The sequence below is a fragment of the Anopheles merus genome, chromosome 2L (assembly GCF_017562075.2).
Source record: "Anopheles merus strain MAF chromosome 2L, AmerM5.1, whole genome shotgun sequence".
Classification (NCBI taxonomy): Eukaryota; Metazoa; Arthropoda; class Insecta; order Diptera; family Culicidae; genus Anopheles; species Anopheles merus.
In genome coordinates, this window is record NC_054083.1 from 40694952 (window position 1) to 40713533 (window position 18582).

General features: G+C 47.2%; 4 protein-coding genes across 17 annotated transcripts in view; 1 reads left to right on the forward strand and 3 right to left on the reverse strand.

The window, feature by feature from the left end:
- The window catches only part of LOC121592145 (lactosylceramide 1,3-N-acetyl-beta-D-glucosaminyltransferase A), a 32501-nt gene extending 31529 nt beyond the window's left edge, over positions 1–972 (reverse strand). Inside the window, exons 1-2 of one of the 6 annotated variants that reach the window (XM_041913502.1) lie at positions 773–972; positions 684–704 (exon numbers count right to left, since the gene is read on the reverse strand). The gene's annotated coding sequence lies outside the window, so the exon portion shown is untranslated. Of the gene's footprint in view, positions 1–54; positions 705–772 lie in introns of all 6 variants that reach the window. The other 5 variants (XM_041913501.1, XM_041913504.1, XM_041913503.1 and 2 more) reach the window with 5 other exon arrangements.
- Positions 973–1967: 995 nt separating this feature from the next.
- Positions 1968–11630, forward strand: LOC121591567 (F-actin-capping protein subunit alpha). 3 transcript variants are annotated; one of them, XM_041912225.1, is made up of 3 exons: positions 1968–2260; positions 2885–3262; positions 8572–11630. In XM_041912225.1, exons 2-3 carry the CDS (start codon positions 3016–3018, stop codon positions 9192–9194), a joined length of 870 nt encoding a protein of 289 aa, XP_041768159.1. In that variant the 5' UTR covers positions 1968–2260; positions 2885–3015; the 3' UTR covers positions 9195–11630. The 3 variants fall into 3 exon arrangements, with proteins under 3 accessions (XP_041768159.1, XP_041768158.1, XP_041768161.1); XM_041912224.1 differs by having other exon boundaries at positions 1968–2136; XM_041912227.1 differs by lacking the exon at positions 1968–2260 and adding an exon at positions 2414–2733.
- A 288-nt stretch (positions 11631–11918) lies between these two features.
- On the reverse strand, positions 11919–12497 carry LOC121591568. The gene is made up of 2 exons (XM_041912228.1): positions 12338–12497; positions 11919–12258 (listed from the first exon to the last, which is right to left on the reverse strand). Exons 1-2 carry the CDS (start codon positions 12486–12488, stop codon positions 12005–12007), a joined length of 405 nt encoding a protein of 134 aa, XP_041768162.1. The 5' UTR covers positions 12489–12497; the 3' UTR covers positions 11919–12004.
- Positions 12498–12735: 238 nt separating this feature from the next.
- LOC121591566 (vacuolar protein sorting-associated protein 26B) lies at positions 12736–18555 on the reverse strand. 7 transcript variants are annotated; one of them, XM_041912219.1, is made up of 8 exons: positions 18422–18555; positions 17399–17702; positions 17096–17306; positions 16242–16407; positions 15991–16155; positions 15803–15909; positions 15121–15681; positions 12736–15035 (listed from the first exon to the last, which is right to left on the reverse strand). In XM_041912219.1, the coding sequence occupies exons 2-8, from the start codon at positions 17399–17401 to the stop codon at positions 14365–14367; spliced, it is 1884 nt and encodes a 627-aa protein (XP_041768153.1). In that variant the 5' UTR covers positions 17402–17702; positions 18422–18555; the 3' UTR covers positions 12736–14364. The 7 variants fall into 7 exon arrangements, with proteins under 7 accessions (XP_041768153.1, XP_041768157.1, XP_041768155.1 ...); XM_041912223.1 differs by having other exon boundaries at positions 17399–17723; XM_041912221.1 differs by having other exon boundaries at positions 17399–17726.
- Between the last annotated feature and the right edge of the window lie 27 nt (positions 18556–18582).

Consider the following 18582-nt stretch of genomic DNA (forward strand, 5'->3'; position numbering starts at 1 on the left):
TGGCTACACTTGAACATCTTGGGCAGGATAGAGCACGCATACACACGCACAGACCTTGCAGGAAAAACTACACACTTCAAAACACTGGTTCGGGCTCATTCCAGCGTGAAAGCCGCTCCGCACCTCGTACTTTCTCCAGGTCCGAAACTGATTTCTCGTGCTTCTCCTTCTCTTTCTCTCTGACACACTTGCCGTACCATCAATGCCCAGGCTGCGCGGGTTGTTAGAGCGAGGCAGCACAAGTAGCAAGCCTCGCTAAAGGATCGAAGCAGGCTCCAGGGAGGCTGCAGTCTCGTTCTCGAGGAAGCCTTCACTATTGCCATCGAATTAACCCCACATTCGTCAACCTCACCACAAAGGATGGCCCTTGAGCGTGATGGCAAGGCTGCAGGGGCAGTGTGTGCATGCATGTGTGTGTGTGTGTGTGCGTTCCCCTATTTCTTTGCAGCCGGTGTCGTCCGGAGGCTGCTGCTGCCCGGAGCCCGGGATCAACGTCTTGCTTTGCATTCATCTGTCAAAAAGATACTGCTGCTCCGGGACGCGGCTTTCGGTGCCTGGACTTGCTTGGCCAAGAGCGTCCTTTTTGTTGTTCGTAAAAACGTTTTTCTCAGCTTTTTTTACACACACGCCCGAATTTTGTTCAATTTAATTTCACTTGCAATTATGTTTCACCGCGATATTACTCTAAAAGCACACAGCACGCACTACGGAAGAACGGATGGTGAGTATTTATTTAACACAATTTCAGAATTTGGAGAGAAAAAACACACACTTGCACAAAAACGCCTCATATAAACCGTTGCCAGTAGGTTGCGCTTTACTTTTAAAGTTATTGCTCCCGTTGGCTGCCACAGCGAACCGCACGCATCCTCAAGCTTCTCGAGAGACTGACGCCGCATTTGAACGCTACAAGCTCTCGGGGTGCACTGCACAGTGGTTATGCAAACGGCACATCGTGTCCATAATTGCATATTAGCCACTTCTTTGCTTTTGCAAGATCCAGATGATACCTAGCCAAGATGTTGCTAGAACAGCTGCTATAGTAACTTTCTTTCAATACCTTTAAATCCCGATAATCAGCTATTAATATAACGTTGCATCATAAGCAATACGGCAAAGCCGTACCTCCTGAATAAAAAAAATAATAACGTTGCATCTTTTTTTTCCGGAACATTGTAGACATTTATCTTATTTTGACCATTTCTCCCCAATACGCGCCCACTGCTCTCCAAACCGTTGCTGCGTTGCGAGAGAGCAGGAATGAAAATGAGAAATTTTTGAATTTCCAAAGAGAGCTCCAAACGTCAAACTGTACCGCTGTAAACATTTCGCGAACCAATGCTTGCCATTTCTTTCATCCCTTTGCAGCAAAATATCTTGCCATCTCTTATCTTCACATTACTGAAACGAGCATCTATGTGTCTTTATCCCTTTCTTTTTTTTTGCACGATATACGAGATTGACAGATAGGAGCGGCACGTCCAAAGAAAACAGTTAAAAATGCAGGGTTACATATTTTCCTGGTTTGTTGGTTATTTTTGGTATCAGCTGCCATGATACTGATTTGAATATTGCATAAAAAATACAGCACAATCCATTGAGCTACGGGGAAAAAATAGGCAGACCCATCAAGCGAACTAAACAGTCCTAAATCAACATCAAGCAAAAAAGTAGAAATATAATTTATTGCTTCTTTTATGTGAGAAATTTTAACGATATGTAAACTTTGGCGTAAACTTTTGAAGGGAAGTTTACAATCTACCATACAAATCGTAAACTTTTGTGTGACGTCCGTATAATATATAAGCATCTTTTTTATAAGAATATAAAATAACAAGACGAATTCCATTTTAAAACAATTATTGAAAAAAATGTGTCGGCAAAGTCGACCTTCATGTCAAGCCTACAAAGCTTAACTGTCCTACCCCTTGTCCATTTTTGACAGCTCATTTCATCTCGTCGTCATCGCTCGCAGCAGTAATAAAAACTAGAAGAAAGCGAACTGGAGTCAAAAGCGCTGCAGGAAAAATTACACGCAGGAGAAGAAGGAATTCGGGCACGGAAAAATCCGACGTAGGCAGTGAAAACCTCGACGAGCAACTGGTCTCGCTGTGTCTGCCCGCAACAGATCAATAGGTGTGTAAAGCGAAAAACGTGGTCGAAATAGTGCCTAAAATTCGCTTTTGCCCGCTTGCTGCTGCTGCTGCTTCCTTTCGGTCGAAAGTGGTGCATTCGTCGCATCGCGGCTCCGCCACTATAGGTGTGTTTCATACGTTCCTTGTGTTCTTCCTCTGCGCGTGCTGTTGCTTGGTGGGCACAGAGAGTTTTGCTTCCAACAGTGAACCAGCTTGTGCAATTTTGGTTCAATTTCATTGACGGTGTGTAGAAGCTAGCCAGATAAGCTCCGAAGCGAAAAGAGGCGAGCTCTGGGTGTGAAAAGTTTATAGAAGAAATTACTCATCGCTCCCACCACTACCACCACCAGCGCTATCTGTGTCTCTCTCCCTGTCTCTTTCTCTCTCTTTCGTCAACGCCACCGCTGCCGCCGCGCCCTACCAATCGAAGAGCAGGAGTACTAGATCGGGCCCGTGACAGTTGTGTGTTGCAGACAGTGAACAAGTGTCAAACCCCCGGGGTCGTGTCCCAGTCGTCGCTTTTTACACATCGCGCAGAATTGAGGAACTCGTTTAGTTTTGTCTTTCGATTATTTGGTGGTGAATAGATTCATTAGCCGTTCGTATTCTGCAGTGCGATAGTACAATTTGTACAATTTGACAATTTGTTGAAATAAGCATCATCAGGCATCCGTTTCGTCCGTGCGCCTTTACAACGCACCTACCGAATTATATCTGACCCATTCTTCCGTCTTCTGCATCATCTGCAGCACACAAAAAAACAACGGTGGGTTTTCCGGTGAAACAAATCAGCTAAAGCGGACCCTCCCGAGACGGCCAAAAACCTCTTCCACCCTCCGGATCTACCAACATCACTAGCACCCAACAGGCTACAGAAACAATGGCGGATGTTGACGATGTGATAAGCGACCAGGACAAGATCCGAATCGCGTCCGACTTCCTGATGCACGCACCGCCCGGCGAGTTTAACGAAGTCTTCAACGATGTGCGCGAGCTGCTGAACGACGATCGGCTGCTGAAGGAGGGCGCGAGTGCCGCCTGCGCCCAGTACAACAAGGACCAGCTCACTCCAGTGATCCTCGAAAACTCCGAGCTGGCCGTGCTCATCACAGAGTTTAACGATCTCGGTAAGTGGGTTTTTTACGGGGGCTTTCGATTCACGCGGCGGACACAAACCCATTGGCACGTTGCAGTATCCCAGAATCTGCCAGTCAGGGGCGCCATTAATAGTTTTTGAATGAAAATGCGATTCACAACACATCCTCTACTACCGTACCGTAGAGTAGGCTGTATATTTTTAGAAATCTTTGTCTCTCTCGCTGCCGGTCCGCCGCGCAGCGCTCTATCAAACCGTGTACAGCACTGTCCTTTTCCCCGTCCCGATAGCAAAGGGGGAAAAACGAAATCAATCTCGAAATTGGGATCAACAGTTCGCCGGCCCCGCTCGTTCGTGTCCTGCACAATGTAGAAGTGGATGCATTTTTTCAAACGTTTAAGGGGAAGAGAAGAATAAAAGGCACCAAAGTCAATGCTAGCCGAAGGGTGGTGGTGGTGCAATACATTGCAGCAGATAGCAAACCTCGCCGCCCTTTTAAAATAATAGCTCCTGTGTTTGTCGGTTCCATTCAACATAGATTCCAATGTTAAAATTCAGCGCCCGTGTTTGTTATCACAGAGCATATTATCAGACCGGCACAACCCCGCCCGCGTCACATTTGCTTTGCAAATCAAACACTCCGATAAGGATTGTGGAAGCCAAGGGAAGGAAGCTTTTCCGATTAGATAATGCCAAAATAAACGCACTCTCCGGCGTACAGATTTATTTCCTATCAATGGCAATTTTATGGACAACCACACCACCACACAGACTGACTCAAAACACTAAAATTGCGCTTTTATTCTCCTAAATAATAGAAGCAGAAGATACAAAATGGTTGCTTGCTTTTGTGTGCTAAACGTCATTCAACGATCGCAAAAGGGAAGAGGACCGACCGTGGGTCGATGTGTGATTATCACTTCTGCCTCGAAACCTTCATTAATATTAAATCTGTCAGGAAAACGAAACAAAAAGCGGAGACATTTCAACGATAGCAATCGAAACGTGTTTGCAAAGGCGTAAAAATTGAGTTTGGTAACGGTTGGCTGGCGATGCTACCCTCCTCCAGGGTTTAGAGAAACCCATGCTATTCCCGTGCATTGGATTTGGTGGTAAATCCGCCAGCGAAATGCGATACGCGATGCGTTAAACAACGTACAAGCTTATCAATTTTGTTTTAAACTATTTCTCAGAGCAAAAGCATTGCAATGTAAACAAATATCCACACAAACACACACACACGCACACACCGCGGTTGATCGATCGGATCGATCGTACGATGACTACATTCTTCACTGTGTGGCCGCTAGTGCTGGTGTGGCCATGCATCGAGCATGATTCATATGTGCGCTACATCTCCCCCACCGCCACCGGTATAATCCACCCAAGTATGGATTGTGGATTGCAATGAGCTCATGCTGCTGCTGTTGCTGCTGCGGCTGCTTTGTCTACGCTGCTGCCTTCCCTTTTGGCATTTTGTACTCCGGTGGCCTACACACTCTTCCCCAAAGCAACGCCGCTCATCTTCAATTATTAAAGCGTGTCCGGATGTTGTGGGGAAGTGTAAAGAAGTTGGTTCAAATTCCCTTATCCGGTAGTTGGCAAGGTGTGGAGATGAAAAGGAGGTTTTACGGATTACAGGGGTTTGCAGGAGTTCTCATAGTTGTGGGACACTTTATTGGCTCTTTCTTAAGGGAAAAGAACTGTATGCCATACGAATTGGACTCTATAGCACCGTTGTTGGACAAATCTAATAGGAATTTCCAAGGAACCTGTCAAATTAGGATGCCATACAGTCCAAATCCCACCATATGAAGTTCACTTCCAATAAGATAGCGCAAAATCGGTACGCAAAACACACGCTGCTCTCATTCTTCAATTGTTTCCCTGCATAGCTGGCACGAAACAGTAAAGTGCTCGATATTTGTTTCTCTTTTCACATTATCAGCCTTTTCGAAGCTTTTTCCTCCATTTGCTTTTCCGGTGTTTGTGTGTGTGTGTGTGTCCTGTTTGATAACGCACCGTGTAGTACACCAGCAAACTGAAGCAGAAAAGAACTTGTGAAACGTGCTTGCATTGGAGTCGTCGTCACTATCAGAGGTGGTCGTTGGATGTCTCTGCAGCCGCTGGAGCAAGTGTGTGAGATAAGCAGAAGAAGTGAGACACCACGGAGAGTGCGTGTCTGCATTCCTTTCGAACAATAAATGCAACGACCGGGAGCGATAGTGTGTGGCAGTTGACGAAGTAGCTGCTTTCCTCTGCATTCAATGGGCGGTGGTGTGGCCAGCCACGGGCCGAACTTATCTACGGTTTATTTGGCGTATTGCCACGGATGTTCACCTTCTACACCGAGAGTCATCCTCTAACCGTGCGGCGTCGATGACGTGGAGGGAGGAAGTACGCTTTCACTTTCCTCCACAAATCATAGCGAGGGTGTGGTGTAACATAATAGACAACACCCAGGGGGGTGGGCGTTTGTGTGCATCTCGTGGTGTAGCAAATGCACCACATCCCTCCTCGCTTTGTTTTGAACTGGCAAGTGACGAGAGACGGAGGAAAGATATGAAAATATGTGCACAGCTGGACGAGAAGGAGGAAGTCCAATCGGGCTATCATGTGCAAAAATTAACTTTAAAAGCATCGCTTTGGGGGGCGTTCAACCGTTTCGTCGCTTATCTAGCAATGAACGGGGCGGGTAGCAATGGTAAAACATATTCAATTCGATTCATATCTCAACGGTGTCCGTCGCTGGAAAATGAATTCACACAAGTGTCGGTGTAGCATAAAAGTGGACATTGGCAATGGAAGTTGATGTTTTAGCCACTTTAGCAGCGAAAGGCTCACTAAAACAAAAACACGTCTCTCTGTGCCTGCTGTGTGCAGTCGCATCAATCTCAACACCAAAAAAGGCAATGTGAAGACGGATTTGTCTCTACGCAGAGTCGGTGAGGCTGCGTACGATGAGACGCCGTACCACGCAAGGCCACCACGGAATCACTCACCCAAGACACGGAGGGGGGGGGGGTTTGTTTGGTAATGATTGTGCGGTTGGGCGACGGTAACGTGTCGTGTGATATATTTGGAAATGAGTATAGCTTGAGGAGGATCTCTCTCTTAATTGGTACACATAAACAACAACAACAACAACAACAAACACCGCTTTTGATGATCAAGCACGATCGTGTATTGCAGCTTAAAACGTGATCTACTTCAGAAAATTGTTTTATTTCATCTTATCCAACCTCCGCGGATGATCGGTTTTTTAGTTGGTGCTGATCGGAAGAAGTTGGGTGAAGGAGGTAGAGGAATCTAGTATCCAGTATCAATCACCATGACGCGCCGAATGATGTGTAAAAAGATCCGCGGGCATCTCAGCAAGCGCGTTTCAATTTCCGCACTACGTTTGAGCCTCCTCTCCCTCTATGGTGTGGTGGTGGTTACGCAACGGAACCGCGCAACGGATTATTGTTTGTGGTGCGTAAGGAACACACGAACGTGCGTGATTTTTCTACCAATTAAAACACCACAAACACGCTGGGAGGGAACGGGACGGGCAGAAGAGTGGAAGAATGAGTATGTGGAAGAAGAGCTTTTGAAGCCTTAGCCGGCCGTAGCGTAACCCTTAAGCGGATGGAAAATGTAGCAGATAATTCAATCTAACGAAGAAACTGTGGGCCCGCGGGCTCGTTGGTTGGCTGCCCATCTGAGGGCGGAGGGAGGGAAAACTCACTTTTATTGAACGTTTGTTATGTGGCGGTGGCGGTGGTTTGTGGGTAAAATTTGATGTGTTGAGTACGTCCGGCAGCTGGCAGTTTGTAGTGGCGATGGTAGAGTTAGTTCGGTGTTCTCGCTTTTATTTGTGCCGACGATCGAAAGTATATCGAATTACCTTCCCCACCTTTGAATAGGATTGGTGGATATGATGCGGTGGAGAGAAAAAAAAACGGGAAACTAAACAAGTACCCTTCGCATGGTCTTTATCTGAAGCGTTTGGTGAAGCGTTTTATTTGATTATTCCATTCCGATCAATAATGCACGCAGAACACAGAACGATGAAAATAGGATGCAAATTGGGAAAGAATCGTTCAACACAAACTGCAAACGAAATGCTATGAATTCTTAATCTTTTTAGATCGGCAAAAGTGTTGTTTAATGACACATGTGGTGACAATTTACTATTAAATTATTATTGTATATCTTTATGACCGGTTTGAAATGCTTATGTTCTGTTCTTTCCATTGGCCTCAGCTCCTTACTGATCAGCTTGTGTCTTTAGCTCCAACACTCATCAAAACACCCTAGTACTGTGTCTCATTTAGTATGTCCAGTGTGCGTCGATGTTAGCGTGCCCGCTGACATTCCATGACATCAGGGCAGGTCACAATGACGACCCCAACCCCTAATACCGCAGCTCAGCAGTGGACGGGCTCTTAATGATGGTCGCCACGAATTGTGTCCCATTAACGCCACATGCTCTTTGACACCTTTTTTATGATGGTAATTGTAGTTTTGTCTGGTGTCAGTGCCATCGGGCTTATCCATCACCCAACACCGGATTATCTTATGGCTGTGTTGGGCCGAGAAAATTGCAACTACTTACAGCCTATTACAGTGGCTGGACTGCTGGATACGCTGGAACTAGTTCACGCTATGCTTTGTTTTCTATGTACTGCTCTGTCTGCGTATTACTGAAGGCCATTGCACTGTTACCACAATTGTATAATTGGTTTATTGTAGCTCTGCTATGGAGTAGACATGTAAACAACACTCTTCTTCTTCCTTCAATTACAGTGGACTGTTGAGTAGTGATGGGAAAAATGAAGATTTCGTCGGAATCGATTTCGACATGCTTCGAAGTCCAGAATCGATTTCGGAATTGCGTCCAAAATCAAAATTGGCTTCGAAACTGATTCAGTTTCGGCATCTCCTGCTGCTAAGTATTGATAGCCGCATTGATAGAAATGAAAATTTATTTGTAAACGATCCATCCAAGAACTAATTCTCATTCCGGAGCTAATTCCATTTCTGGAATCAATCCTGTTTCCGTTACCGGAGCAAATTGCAATTCCCAGCTCAATTCCGATTCTGACTCCAGAGCCGATTCCGATCTCGGAACAGATTCCAGAGCCGACTTCGGAATCTGCTCCGGAGTCGACTCCGGATACGGCTCTGAAATCAGTTCGAACATTGGAATCGGCTCCGGAATTGATTCCAAACACGGAATCGGAATCGGGAAGCTCCGAATCCGAGCTCCCACCACTACTATTGACCATACACTAGACCTACTAAATCTATTCTTCTTTTCTTTCCCCTCTCCCCTCTCCTTTTCCTTGATGGCAGGTGGTGGCCGTTTCTTCGATCCGCGCACCAAGCAAAGCTTCAAGTTCGACCACCTGCGCAAGGAAGCGTCCGATCTGCAGAACCACGACGGCGACCACACGTCCGAGCAGTGGCGCGCGATGCTGGACATCGAGACGCTCACATACTCCGCCAACCACTACCGCAACGGGTCCTGCTCGGTGTTCGGCCGAACGGTGAACGGGCAGATCACGCTCAACGTCTGCATCGAGGACCACCAGTTTCAGCCGAAAAACTTCTGGAACGGCCGGTGGCGCTCCGTGTGGGCGATCACGTTCCCCGCGACCGGGGGCGGCACGGCCGAGCTGAAGGGTTCGCTCAAGCTGCAGGTGCACTACTACGAGGACGGCAACGTGCAGCTGGTGTCGGCGAAGGACTGCCGCGAGACGGTGCCGATCACGAACGAGGCCAACACGGCGAAGGAAATCATACGACTGATCGAGGAGAGCGAGCACGACTACCAGACGGCAATATCGGAAAACTATCAGACGATGTCCGATACGACGTTCAAGGCGCTCCGGCGGCAGCTGCCCGTAACGCGAACGAAAATCGACTGGAGCAAGATCGTATCGTACAGTATCGGTAAGGAGCTGAAGACGCAATAAAAAGCGCAAAAGCGGGCGCGCTGCCTTCCCCTCCTTTCCCGGACATACACACACGCTGCAGACGGCGGGGGCAGTCTGGCGAGGTCGGTCGGATACGGCAGAACACGCGACATATAAATAAGGAACTAAGGCGTATGCGCCTGTTAAAGGGCAAGGGCGCGCGAAACACGAGGAAAGTTAAAAAGGGAATGCGAACTAGAAAAATGAGGCGACAAGGTGAAGCTTTTTTTCTTCTTCTTTTTGTTTGTTAATTTCGTACGTACAAGATGATAGCAAGATCCCCTCCCCGTGCGCAATGCTAATGGAGTATCAGCAATGGAAGGTTCCGCAGCGAGAGAGAAAGAGAGATCCGCAAACACGCACGAAGGACCAGAGTTCTTTCAAAAACTAGTATTCAAAAGCGCCGTTTGAAATATGATAAGGGGAAGTAGTGGAGCGATAGTAGCCCCCATACACGATGCGTAACCCATCGTCCACGATCGCCTCTCGTGGTGGTGTTGGTTAATGATATAGGGAACCTGTCCATTCACAGACGATACCGATCTCTGTTCGCTGTCTGTTTGCTGCTTTAGATTCGCGTTTAATTCCCTTTTCCTAGAGCCTGCTTTTTTGCGATCGATCGAACATCTTGAGACGTTCGTTTTCTATCCTTTTTTTACCTTTTGATTTTATGAACTACTGTGTAAGTAACATTTGTGAATCCATGAGAAGTAGTAGAACTGTTTAGTGAACAAAAAGGGGCCGTTGAGCGGGGGAGAGAAATTAAAACGATACATTACACAATCACGTGCGCACGATACAACACCCGCTGGTAGGCAATTTACTAAGAACGAAAGCACACAAACCGACAGACAGACACACATACATTGTAGCGTTACTACAGGAAAAGCGAGTTGGTTAAACGCAACGGCAAAGCTAAACCGACGCATGGGAAATAAATATCTAAAACGGAAAAAAATAAAAAAAAGACCCACATTAAAACATTAATTACTAATGTCCTTTGGTCCTTTTTCCCATCTTCTTTTATGCAAAGAAAGCACAGCTGTTGGGAGGGGTGGAAGGAAATGGTCCTTCCGATAATAGTGGACACGATCGTTGATTACTTTTTGTACGCAGTTTTGCCATTATATTGTACACCTACCCACCACCGCCAATGTTCGGTGGCCATTTGTTAATGGTTAGTTAATGGGGGGGAGGTACGATCGAGCGCTTCGAATAGAGAGGACAGTGTTAGCACCCGAGCTATGATTTAATAAGCGATTTAATAGAGAAAATAAACGTTGTGGAATGTAGGGCACGACGGATCGATCTGTTCAATCCGTTCAATTTGCAAAAAAAAACCCCGTTGAATGTGGTCAATAGTTTATTTGAAAAAAAAAACAAAACAAAACAAAGTGCATTACAATGAAGTGCTCTGACAAAGATGTGTGCACCGCTTTCCCTGTTAAACAGGGATTTTCTTGGGTTCTTATAGTTGTGGGACACTTTCTTGACTATTTCTAACTGGAATTTAACGCTAACGAAGGGAATCCTATTAGAAATAGGAGAAAGTTGCTACAGAGTTCAATTCCTCTTCACATGTAGTTCATTTCCTTTTAGAAACATTCAAGAAAGTGTCCCACCACAATGAGTACTTCTGAAAAATCCTGTAAAGTATATAAGCACGGACGCCACAGAGAAAAAAAACACGCACATTTCCCTTGCAATTTTGACTAAGCTAATAAAAAAAAAACATACACCTTGCTTATAATTTAATCTCGAGTGTTACAATAAAAATACATGCTTTCGTGAGTGAGTTTTGTTTTCGATGCAAAACAAATAGTGCCACACAGACTAGCATCATTTCAACCTGGTGGTACATCTAAGCAAGAGGAGAGGTGTGCTTTGGGGTTGTTTTTTTTTTTACTAAATGCATTTAAAAGTAAGACGGAAGAATACATACATGTAAATGAGCTAAAGATACCACCGTTTAGAGTGTTTTTGATTTGATTTGCCATTTTCGTTGGCGCTGCTATCATTTGCCCGCATAGCACGCGGTAGTGATGGTGGAAAAGGTGGCCAAAAAATGAGGAAAATTCTGAAAACTACTGGAAATGTGTGTTTGTGTATGAATTTGTCATGTTTTACTAGAGAAAGGAGAGTGAACGTGAACGAACGCGGTTAACAATGAGAGTATGATCAACGGCAGCAATTATGTGTTAGATATACTAAAAAAAATCAAATGAAAGTAGAAGAGCAGAAAACAAAAGAGAAAACAGTTTCATCGAATCGAAAAATGCTAGAGGAAGTAATGCAGTAGAAAAGTAGGTGCAATTATAGAGGTGATTCAGAATCAAAGGAGAGTAGAAGAAGAGGAGGGGTAAATACTACTAAAAGCCAATAAAAACGAATGCAAAAAGCACTATAATAACGCTGCCGCACTAACACTCACAGTTACAACAAAAAACAATGGTCAACAGGACATGGAAAGGACAGCCTCTCCCCGGGATAGTGTGGTAGAGGAAAAGCGGACGCCGTACGTATGTGGATTGTTGCAATGGATAAGGGGAGCGGGGGAAAAGTAATAAAAATAATTGTATATTACTATTACAAAAATATTATATAAATTAAATAAAATTCATACAAAACCACATACAACACAACCACAACATTCTCCACACACCCACACACACAAATCCACGTCCACTTCATACGATGTTGCTCGTTATGGTTCGTTATTTTGTGGTATCGGTTTCTACTATTTATTAACTCTACTAAAAACAACGATTGAATGCTTTCTCTACTTACGAAACTACCTTAACGAACGAACCCTACTCTTTGGCTTGACTCTCTTCCGCCCTTATCAACAACCGCCGGTCCGGTTCGTTTTTCAGCTCCAGCTCTGCCCGCCTTATCACCCACCGTTCGTCCTGCATTTCCGCCCAGAAGTAGTACTTGCCGCGGGTTTTTGGTCCCCTCACCGGTACAGCAAAGCTATCGATTCTGCCGCCGCCGAACTTTCTGCTTTCCTCTCCGTAATCGAAGCTTAGATCCTTTATCGGCTCACCGAGCAGTTGTATCGCACCTACGGAATGGGGAAGGGAGGCATTTGAATGATAAACCACAAACCACCCGGGAACCGTTCCCAACCACTGCCATCATACCCGGATGAGATCGGAGCAGTTTGAGCGATTCTTTGTAGTACGGCTGGCTGCGTATTTTGTCCTCCAGCTTCACCTTCATTATCATCGCACAAGTAATCCCACCGATCGCTATGTACGTAGCGGTTTTGGTGAGCGTTTTTAAGGATACCATGTTGTCGGCGGCTACCCACAATTCACTCGTTTTTCTTCCTTACATGCAGCAAAGCAGCAAAACCCGGCAACGGAGTGCAATGTTGTTGTTTACATCAGATCACGTCATTTTTACGGCTTTTCAGGCTGCGTTTAGCATACCGGGTGCAGTACTTCAAACTAGCTTCTGCAGGGTTCGCTTCATCGTGTGTTCTAAAATTGCATAAACGGTAAAATTGAAAGGAAAATAGCACTCAAAATTACTTTGCTTTCTGATTTCATATACTTAGCATGTTTATTTTCAATATATATATATATACTTCTTATAGTTTTTGTTGTTGCTGTTTGTTATCACTCCCTCCTCTTTCTAGGTTTGCCTAAATTGTTGTTAAACCAGTTTCAGTTGTGTTCATAATACGGCATACATAACCACGTGTGCAAGTGCTTACATTATCCCGCTTGTTAATTTTTAATCGATTTTCTCCATTCCGCCTTTGCAGCAGAAGACCTGTGTGGTGTATCTACCGCTGTCTCATTCATCTACGTGTTAGGAGCATGTGTTATTTTTTGCATGTGCTTTTTGCCATCCCGCACATGAGCACACACGATCTGTTTTCCAATCAATCATCCTCACATCTAGCTTAAATGTAGTAACAACGTTTTTGTTTTGTTTTTTTTTTTCAACAGTCCGTTACAGGAGCTACGGAGCCAGCGTGCGCAACGACCCGTTCGCCCCCGTTCCTTCTTAGAGTAGTGTTAGGCAAAAAAGGGAAAGAAGAAAACAGTGTCGAAAATACAACAGGAATAATTTGCCACTATGTAAATATACCTTACTAAATCAAAAGGGGCCTGGGGCAAATTTGGATATAATAACCTGCCAGACAAAAGGGATAGGTTGGGGGATGGGTGATACCTTACAACCTAGTTTAGCAAAGCTTACAAAGTAATTATTAACGTTCCGTTTCCACCGCACGCAACTGATATAACACTGCGCACGGCTACTAGAGCTCTTTACACCTACATTTCGCGACGTTTTTTTTCACAAATTCGATTTCGTGCCCGTGTACAGCCAAAAATTGACTAAATAAAAAGCAGCAACCCCTGTCCAGCTGACCTGCAATGTTTTCAAAACCGTAAACCATTGATAAATTTGATAGAGTTGTGTGTGTTGTGTGTGAACTGTGAGTGAACCGAACCGAGTGGGCATCGATCATTTCGCACTGAAGTGTCTTTCCCAGCCTGCTGCTGCTTGCCTCATCGAAATTGTCGATGAAATTCCGCTCAAACCACCTCGGACGGGTGGATTTTGTCATACAGCAACGCCAAAAGTGTATGCTCATGCATCCCAGCCAGCCATGCGATTTGCGCTACCTACCGTTCCCTACATCGTTTTTTTCTGTTGCCCGTTTCCATTTTCAAGCCGGAGTTGCAACGATTTTAGTAACGATCGTGTGCCATTGATTTTAAAATCCTTCTTTCCTGTTTCCTATCGAACCGCTCAGTATGCAACTGAATTGCTGCACCTTTCTTTTTCACCCAAAGGTGCGTGCTTTCAACTTGCCCAGCTCTTAGTAAGGGATAATTCGTTTCCTATATAACAGAAAATAAGAAACATTTCGTAATATATATATGCTACCGCACGCTCGCTTTACGTCCGATTCATCACTTTTATCCTGCACACCTCCACAAACGCTCCCGTGTGCTCCTGGTGCCTGCAATTGGTGCTCGTGTGTAGTATCAGCTAGCTTTCGCTCTCCTTTTTCCTTTAACATCTAACTCCATTGCTTCTTACTTTTGCCTCGTAACCACCAAAACGGCGCGCAACATGGACGTATGGACCAGCGCAGCGGAGGCTTCAAGAGCAAATTGGCGTATTATAAATGGCGCATTGCCGCCGCTTATTCGAGCACTGGCTTTCGAGGTTTGGCCGGTTTCGCCGCCAATGGGGGCGGTGATGAAGCAGAGCTCGACACTGCCGTGGCTGCTGTCGCCGTAGGCGGCACCGGGCTTGTCGTAGTGGTGGTGCTGCTGCTGCTTGCATTGACCTCCGTACTCGTCACTTCCGGCATGGGCGCAGTCTCTTCGTCCTGCTGCTGCTGCTGCTCGATGTCCCTGCTGCTTGCCGAGACTCCGGTTTCATCGTCGGCCGCTTCCTCGCCCGCCATTGGTTTCGTTATCGAGCTGCTCACCGTCGGCGAGGAGGTCGGATCAGCAGCCACGATCGTCGCTGGGGCGGCGGCTACGTTCGCCGACGGGTTGCTGCTGCTGGCCGCATTGAAACTCAAATCGTTCGCATCGAACAGGGAGGACGTTTCCTCGTCCGTCGTTTGCGATATCGAGGCGGCACCATCGCCGGCCTCCCGGTGCAGATGCTGCTGCGCCGACTGGGGCTGCTGGGCCGGCTGGGTCTGTTGCTGCTGCGGCTGCTGCTGCTCAGGCAGCGAATCTTCATCCGGTTCGACGTGTAGGGGCATTTCACCCGGCTTCAAGTTGCTGTTTACCGAGCGAGAGCTGTTGTCTTGCTGCGCATCGTCGCTACGCTGTCGCACCGCCGGTTTAGGTCGTAAATCTACCAACAAAAAAAAAAGAACACAAGCCAAAATAAGCAATCACACCCTCATACAAGCAATCAACATCGCCAGAACCGTACATACCCGCCTGCGAATTGTCCTCCGTAAACAGTCCCATAATTGGATTGGAATCGTCCGAACGCTTCAGCCCGCCGACACTGTCCTCATCGGCACTACCGTCCCCGAGCAGTCCGCCAGCACCGGCCGCAGCGCCCCCCAAGCCGGACGGCAGCTCCTTCGAGGCGAGCGAGCTCATCGTGCCCTGCCCGACGAGATGGTGAGGTATGTGCGGGTTATTGCTCGAGCCCGTCGCTGCCACCAGCTGGCCCGGCATCAGCCCGGCCGCACCGCCCTGGGCCGCGGCAATGGCGGCCGCCTGCGACGGCGTGAGCGATTTGCGCGTCTTTTCCGCCTTGCGCCAGAGCGTGATTTCCTGCTGTTTGAAGTACCGCCGGTCTTCGGTGTCAATTAGCACCAGATTGAGGAAGTAGCGGACCGAGAACTTCTTGTTAATCTCGCGCATCGTCACGGTGAGGTCGTACCCGGCGAGAAACACCCGGATCGGTATGCTTTCACCCTTCACCGGCGACCCGTCCATGATTTCGTACTTGGCGATAATTTCGTTCTCCGTGTACATGTTAGGTCCTGCATGAGGGGGGAGAAGGGATGTTGGGCGGAATGAAAAACGTGTCTCGTGTATTAGCAAAACAGCGGAATGTGGAATGTGTGTAAAGCGTGGAAAAACAAAAACCAAAACGTAACTCACCCGAACCAGTCTGTTCCCGCTTGATGATGGCTATTTCCATGTGTTTAATCTTAATGCGCACCAGCAGAAAATAGATTTTGCCCACAATCACATCCTTTAAGTGGTACCTGTAGCAAAGGGACAGAAAGAGACAGGCGTTAAAAAGAAGCATTCTCGTATGAATTCCCTTTTCCTCCCTCGGGACTCACTTGCTCTTGTTGTACTCGAACTCGATGTGCAAACAGTCCTCGATGCCCACCTCCATCTTGATTGGACTGTTCGTGTCCGGATAGCTCGACAGCGTATGCACCGCAATGTCCACCTCCCGCACGATATCACTCAGCCGGCGCACAATCGTCACCCGCAGGAAGTATCTGGCAGTAGGTAGTAGTAACAGTAAAATATCGCATAAATCGTACAGCAAACAACAGTGGCAAGCTCAATGCACTGCAAATCCTACCGTAATCGAACGTTCGAGCCGACGTACACCTCGTACGGTTTCTCCACGTTCGCAAACTCGAACGGATATGACGTGTTCTGGATGAGGTCGCCCGGCCGGGCCAGCTCGCGCACCAGGCTCAGAAAGTCGTGATGATTGCCCCTATCGTAATACAATTCAATTTGACCTGTAACGAACGGGCACAGCACCGTAACGAAACGATTTAGCCGGGAGAAGAAGAAGACGCTTGTTGTTGCTGCGCGCTGCTGTGTTCGCAAACACACACACACACAACGCAGATTCATTTATCGAATGGCGCAAACCCTTGCGTCGCCCGCGGAGGACTGGTTTAATTTATGTGTATTAATATCTTGGTGGTGGGCTGAAAAGTCAACAAATTGATAAAACTGCCTGCCACTAGCTGTTACAGAGGGAGCGATGATGATGACGTCCGCCGTTTGGCCTAGCTGCTCTGATAAGAATGCTCCGGCCGTGAGCTTCCCGCCCAATAAGCATATCGTTTTTTATATCCGAATTCCAACAATGTCCGTGGGCGAAGAAATGCACCGACAGAAACCAATTGGCCGGAATTGATATGTAGGTCTAATTCGACTTTAAAAAAAAAAAGGTATCGAAACCAACAAAATCAAGTCAAATCTGTTTTGCTCTTTACGCGAAATTGGCACAAACCAGCGTTTGGCGCAAACACATACACACGCTAGCCTCGAAACCCTCCCTCCTCGGTGCAGTGATATGACCAGCGACGGGGTTGGCACACACACACACACACAGCGATTGGTGGTGGATCGTTGCGCATCCATACAAATAACGCACAGCAGCAGCGGCGGCGGCGGCGGCGGCGGCAGCATACTCACCGATAAGCTCGATTTTGATACCCTGGTGTTCCAGCTTGCTGCCCGGTTTTTTGAGCGTAATGTTCACCTTTCCGCCCACCGTTTCGCCGTCGTAGTACAGCAGGTACTTGTCCTTCTTGCCGTCCTCTGTTTTGATTTCCGCCTGCTGCCGGTTTTCGGCCCCATCGAACACGACGTCGATGTCGGCCGACTGGCCAAACCGGAGGAAATTCTAGAAGGCGGAGGAAAAGACCCGGAAAACCATTTAGCATCATTGTTGATCCAGCAGGAGCGCTTCGAGCAGTTTGCTAGTGCAAGGATTACCATGATGATTCGGTTCGGTTCGGTTTGGTTTGGGATGGATTTCCCTTTTTGTGCACCACTCACAGTAGGGGGACGACCGTTGTTCGGAGTTTCGGGATCAATTCAGCCAGCGCAGTCTATCCGCCCTAATCACCAATTGACTCTGTGCGGTGCTTTTGTTCTCCCTATCTCTCTTTCACACACACTCTCCCTCTCTCTCTCTCGCTTCTTCACTCTCTTTCACTTCCGCTTCTTATCACCAGGGGCTCACGGATATGGGCAGTGTAAGCGCAAGTTAGTTAACAGCCGGAACCGCACGGTCGCACTGCAATCGATTAAGATTTGGCTGCTGGTTGGTGGTGGGGGCAGAGTGTAAGCACAACAAACATACGGGCCAAATCTAGCACCCCCTACACACACACACACACACACGCACACGCACACAGGCGCGCACTCAATGCATACACACACAAACACACACGGAGGCCTCTGTGAAAGCTGTTCGTGCGGAACACACACGGCGGAACACGGAGGGCTTTACACACTTTTCGCCTCAATTAACGCGGTACGTGACGTGTGTATGTGTATGTGTGTATGTATGTGACAGTCTGGGCCTAAAACCAGAACACCACTTCCGGACCCCACCTCTACTGCTGGGGGGGGAGAATGATTTGATGCGGCTTCCGTTCCCTCCTCTGCTGGGGCAAGAGTGAGTCTGCGGTTTTTGGTCCTTCTCTTTCTCTCGTCTGCACTTTTACACCGCGTGAGATGCGTTTTGTTGCCACTGTTCGTGGTGAAGAACACTTTTGCAGACGGAAAAGGGTGGTGAGTGGAAAAATTTCGGTGGAATGCACCACCGCCTCGCCCCACACCAAGAACAGGCTGTGCAACTCTGTTGAGACAACGACGGCAACGACAACGACGACAACGACGAGGACGACGACTGGACTTGCCCGAGAGGGTTCGCTAGAGCCGATTGTATTATATAAGAACGCACCGCACACAGCACGCACAATGCACTCAATCCTCGATTTCCTTTCGTACCGTCGGGGAAAGCACTTTTCCCGTGCCCTGGCGAGTGAGAATATTCCCTTTTTTCGTCACTTTTCCGCGCCGCTAGGTCGTCGTTCGTGGTGTCTTTCTTCGTTTCCTTCGTGAATCAGTTTTTTTTTGTCCAATTAGCACAAATTGACGACTGCTGTCAG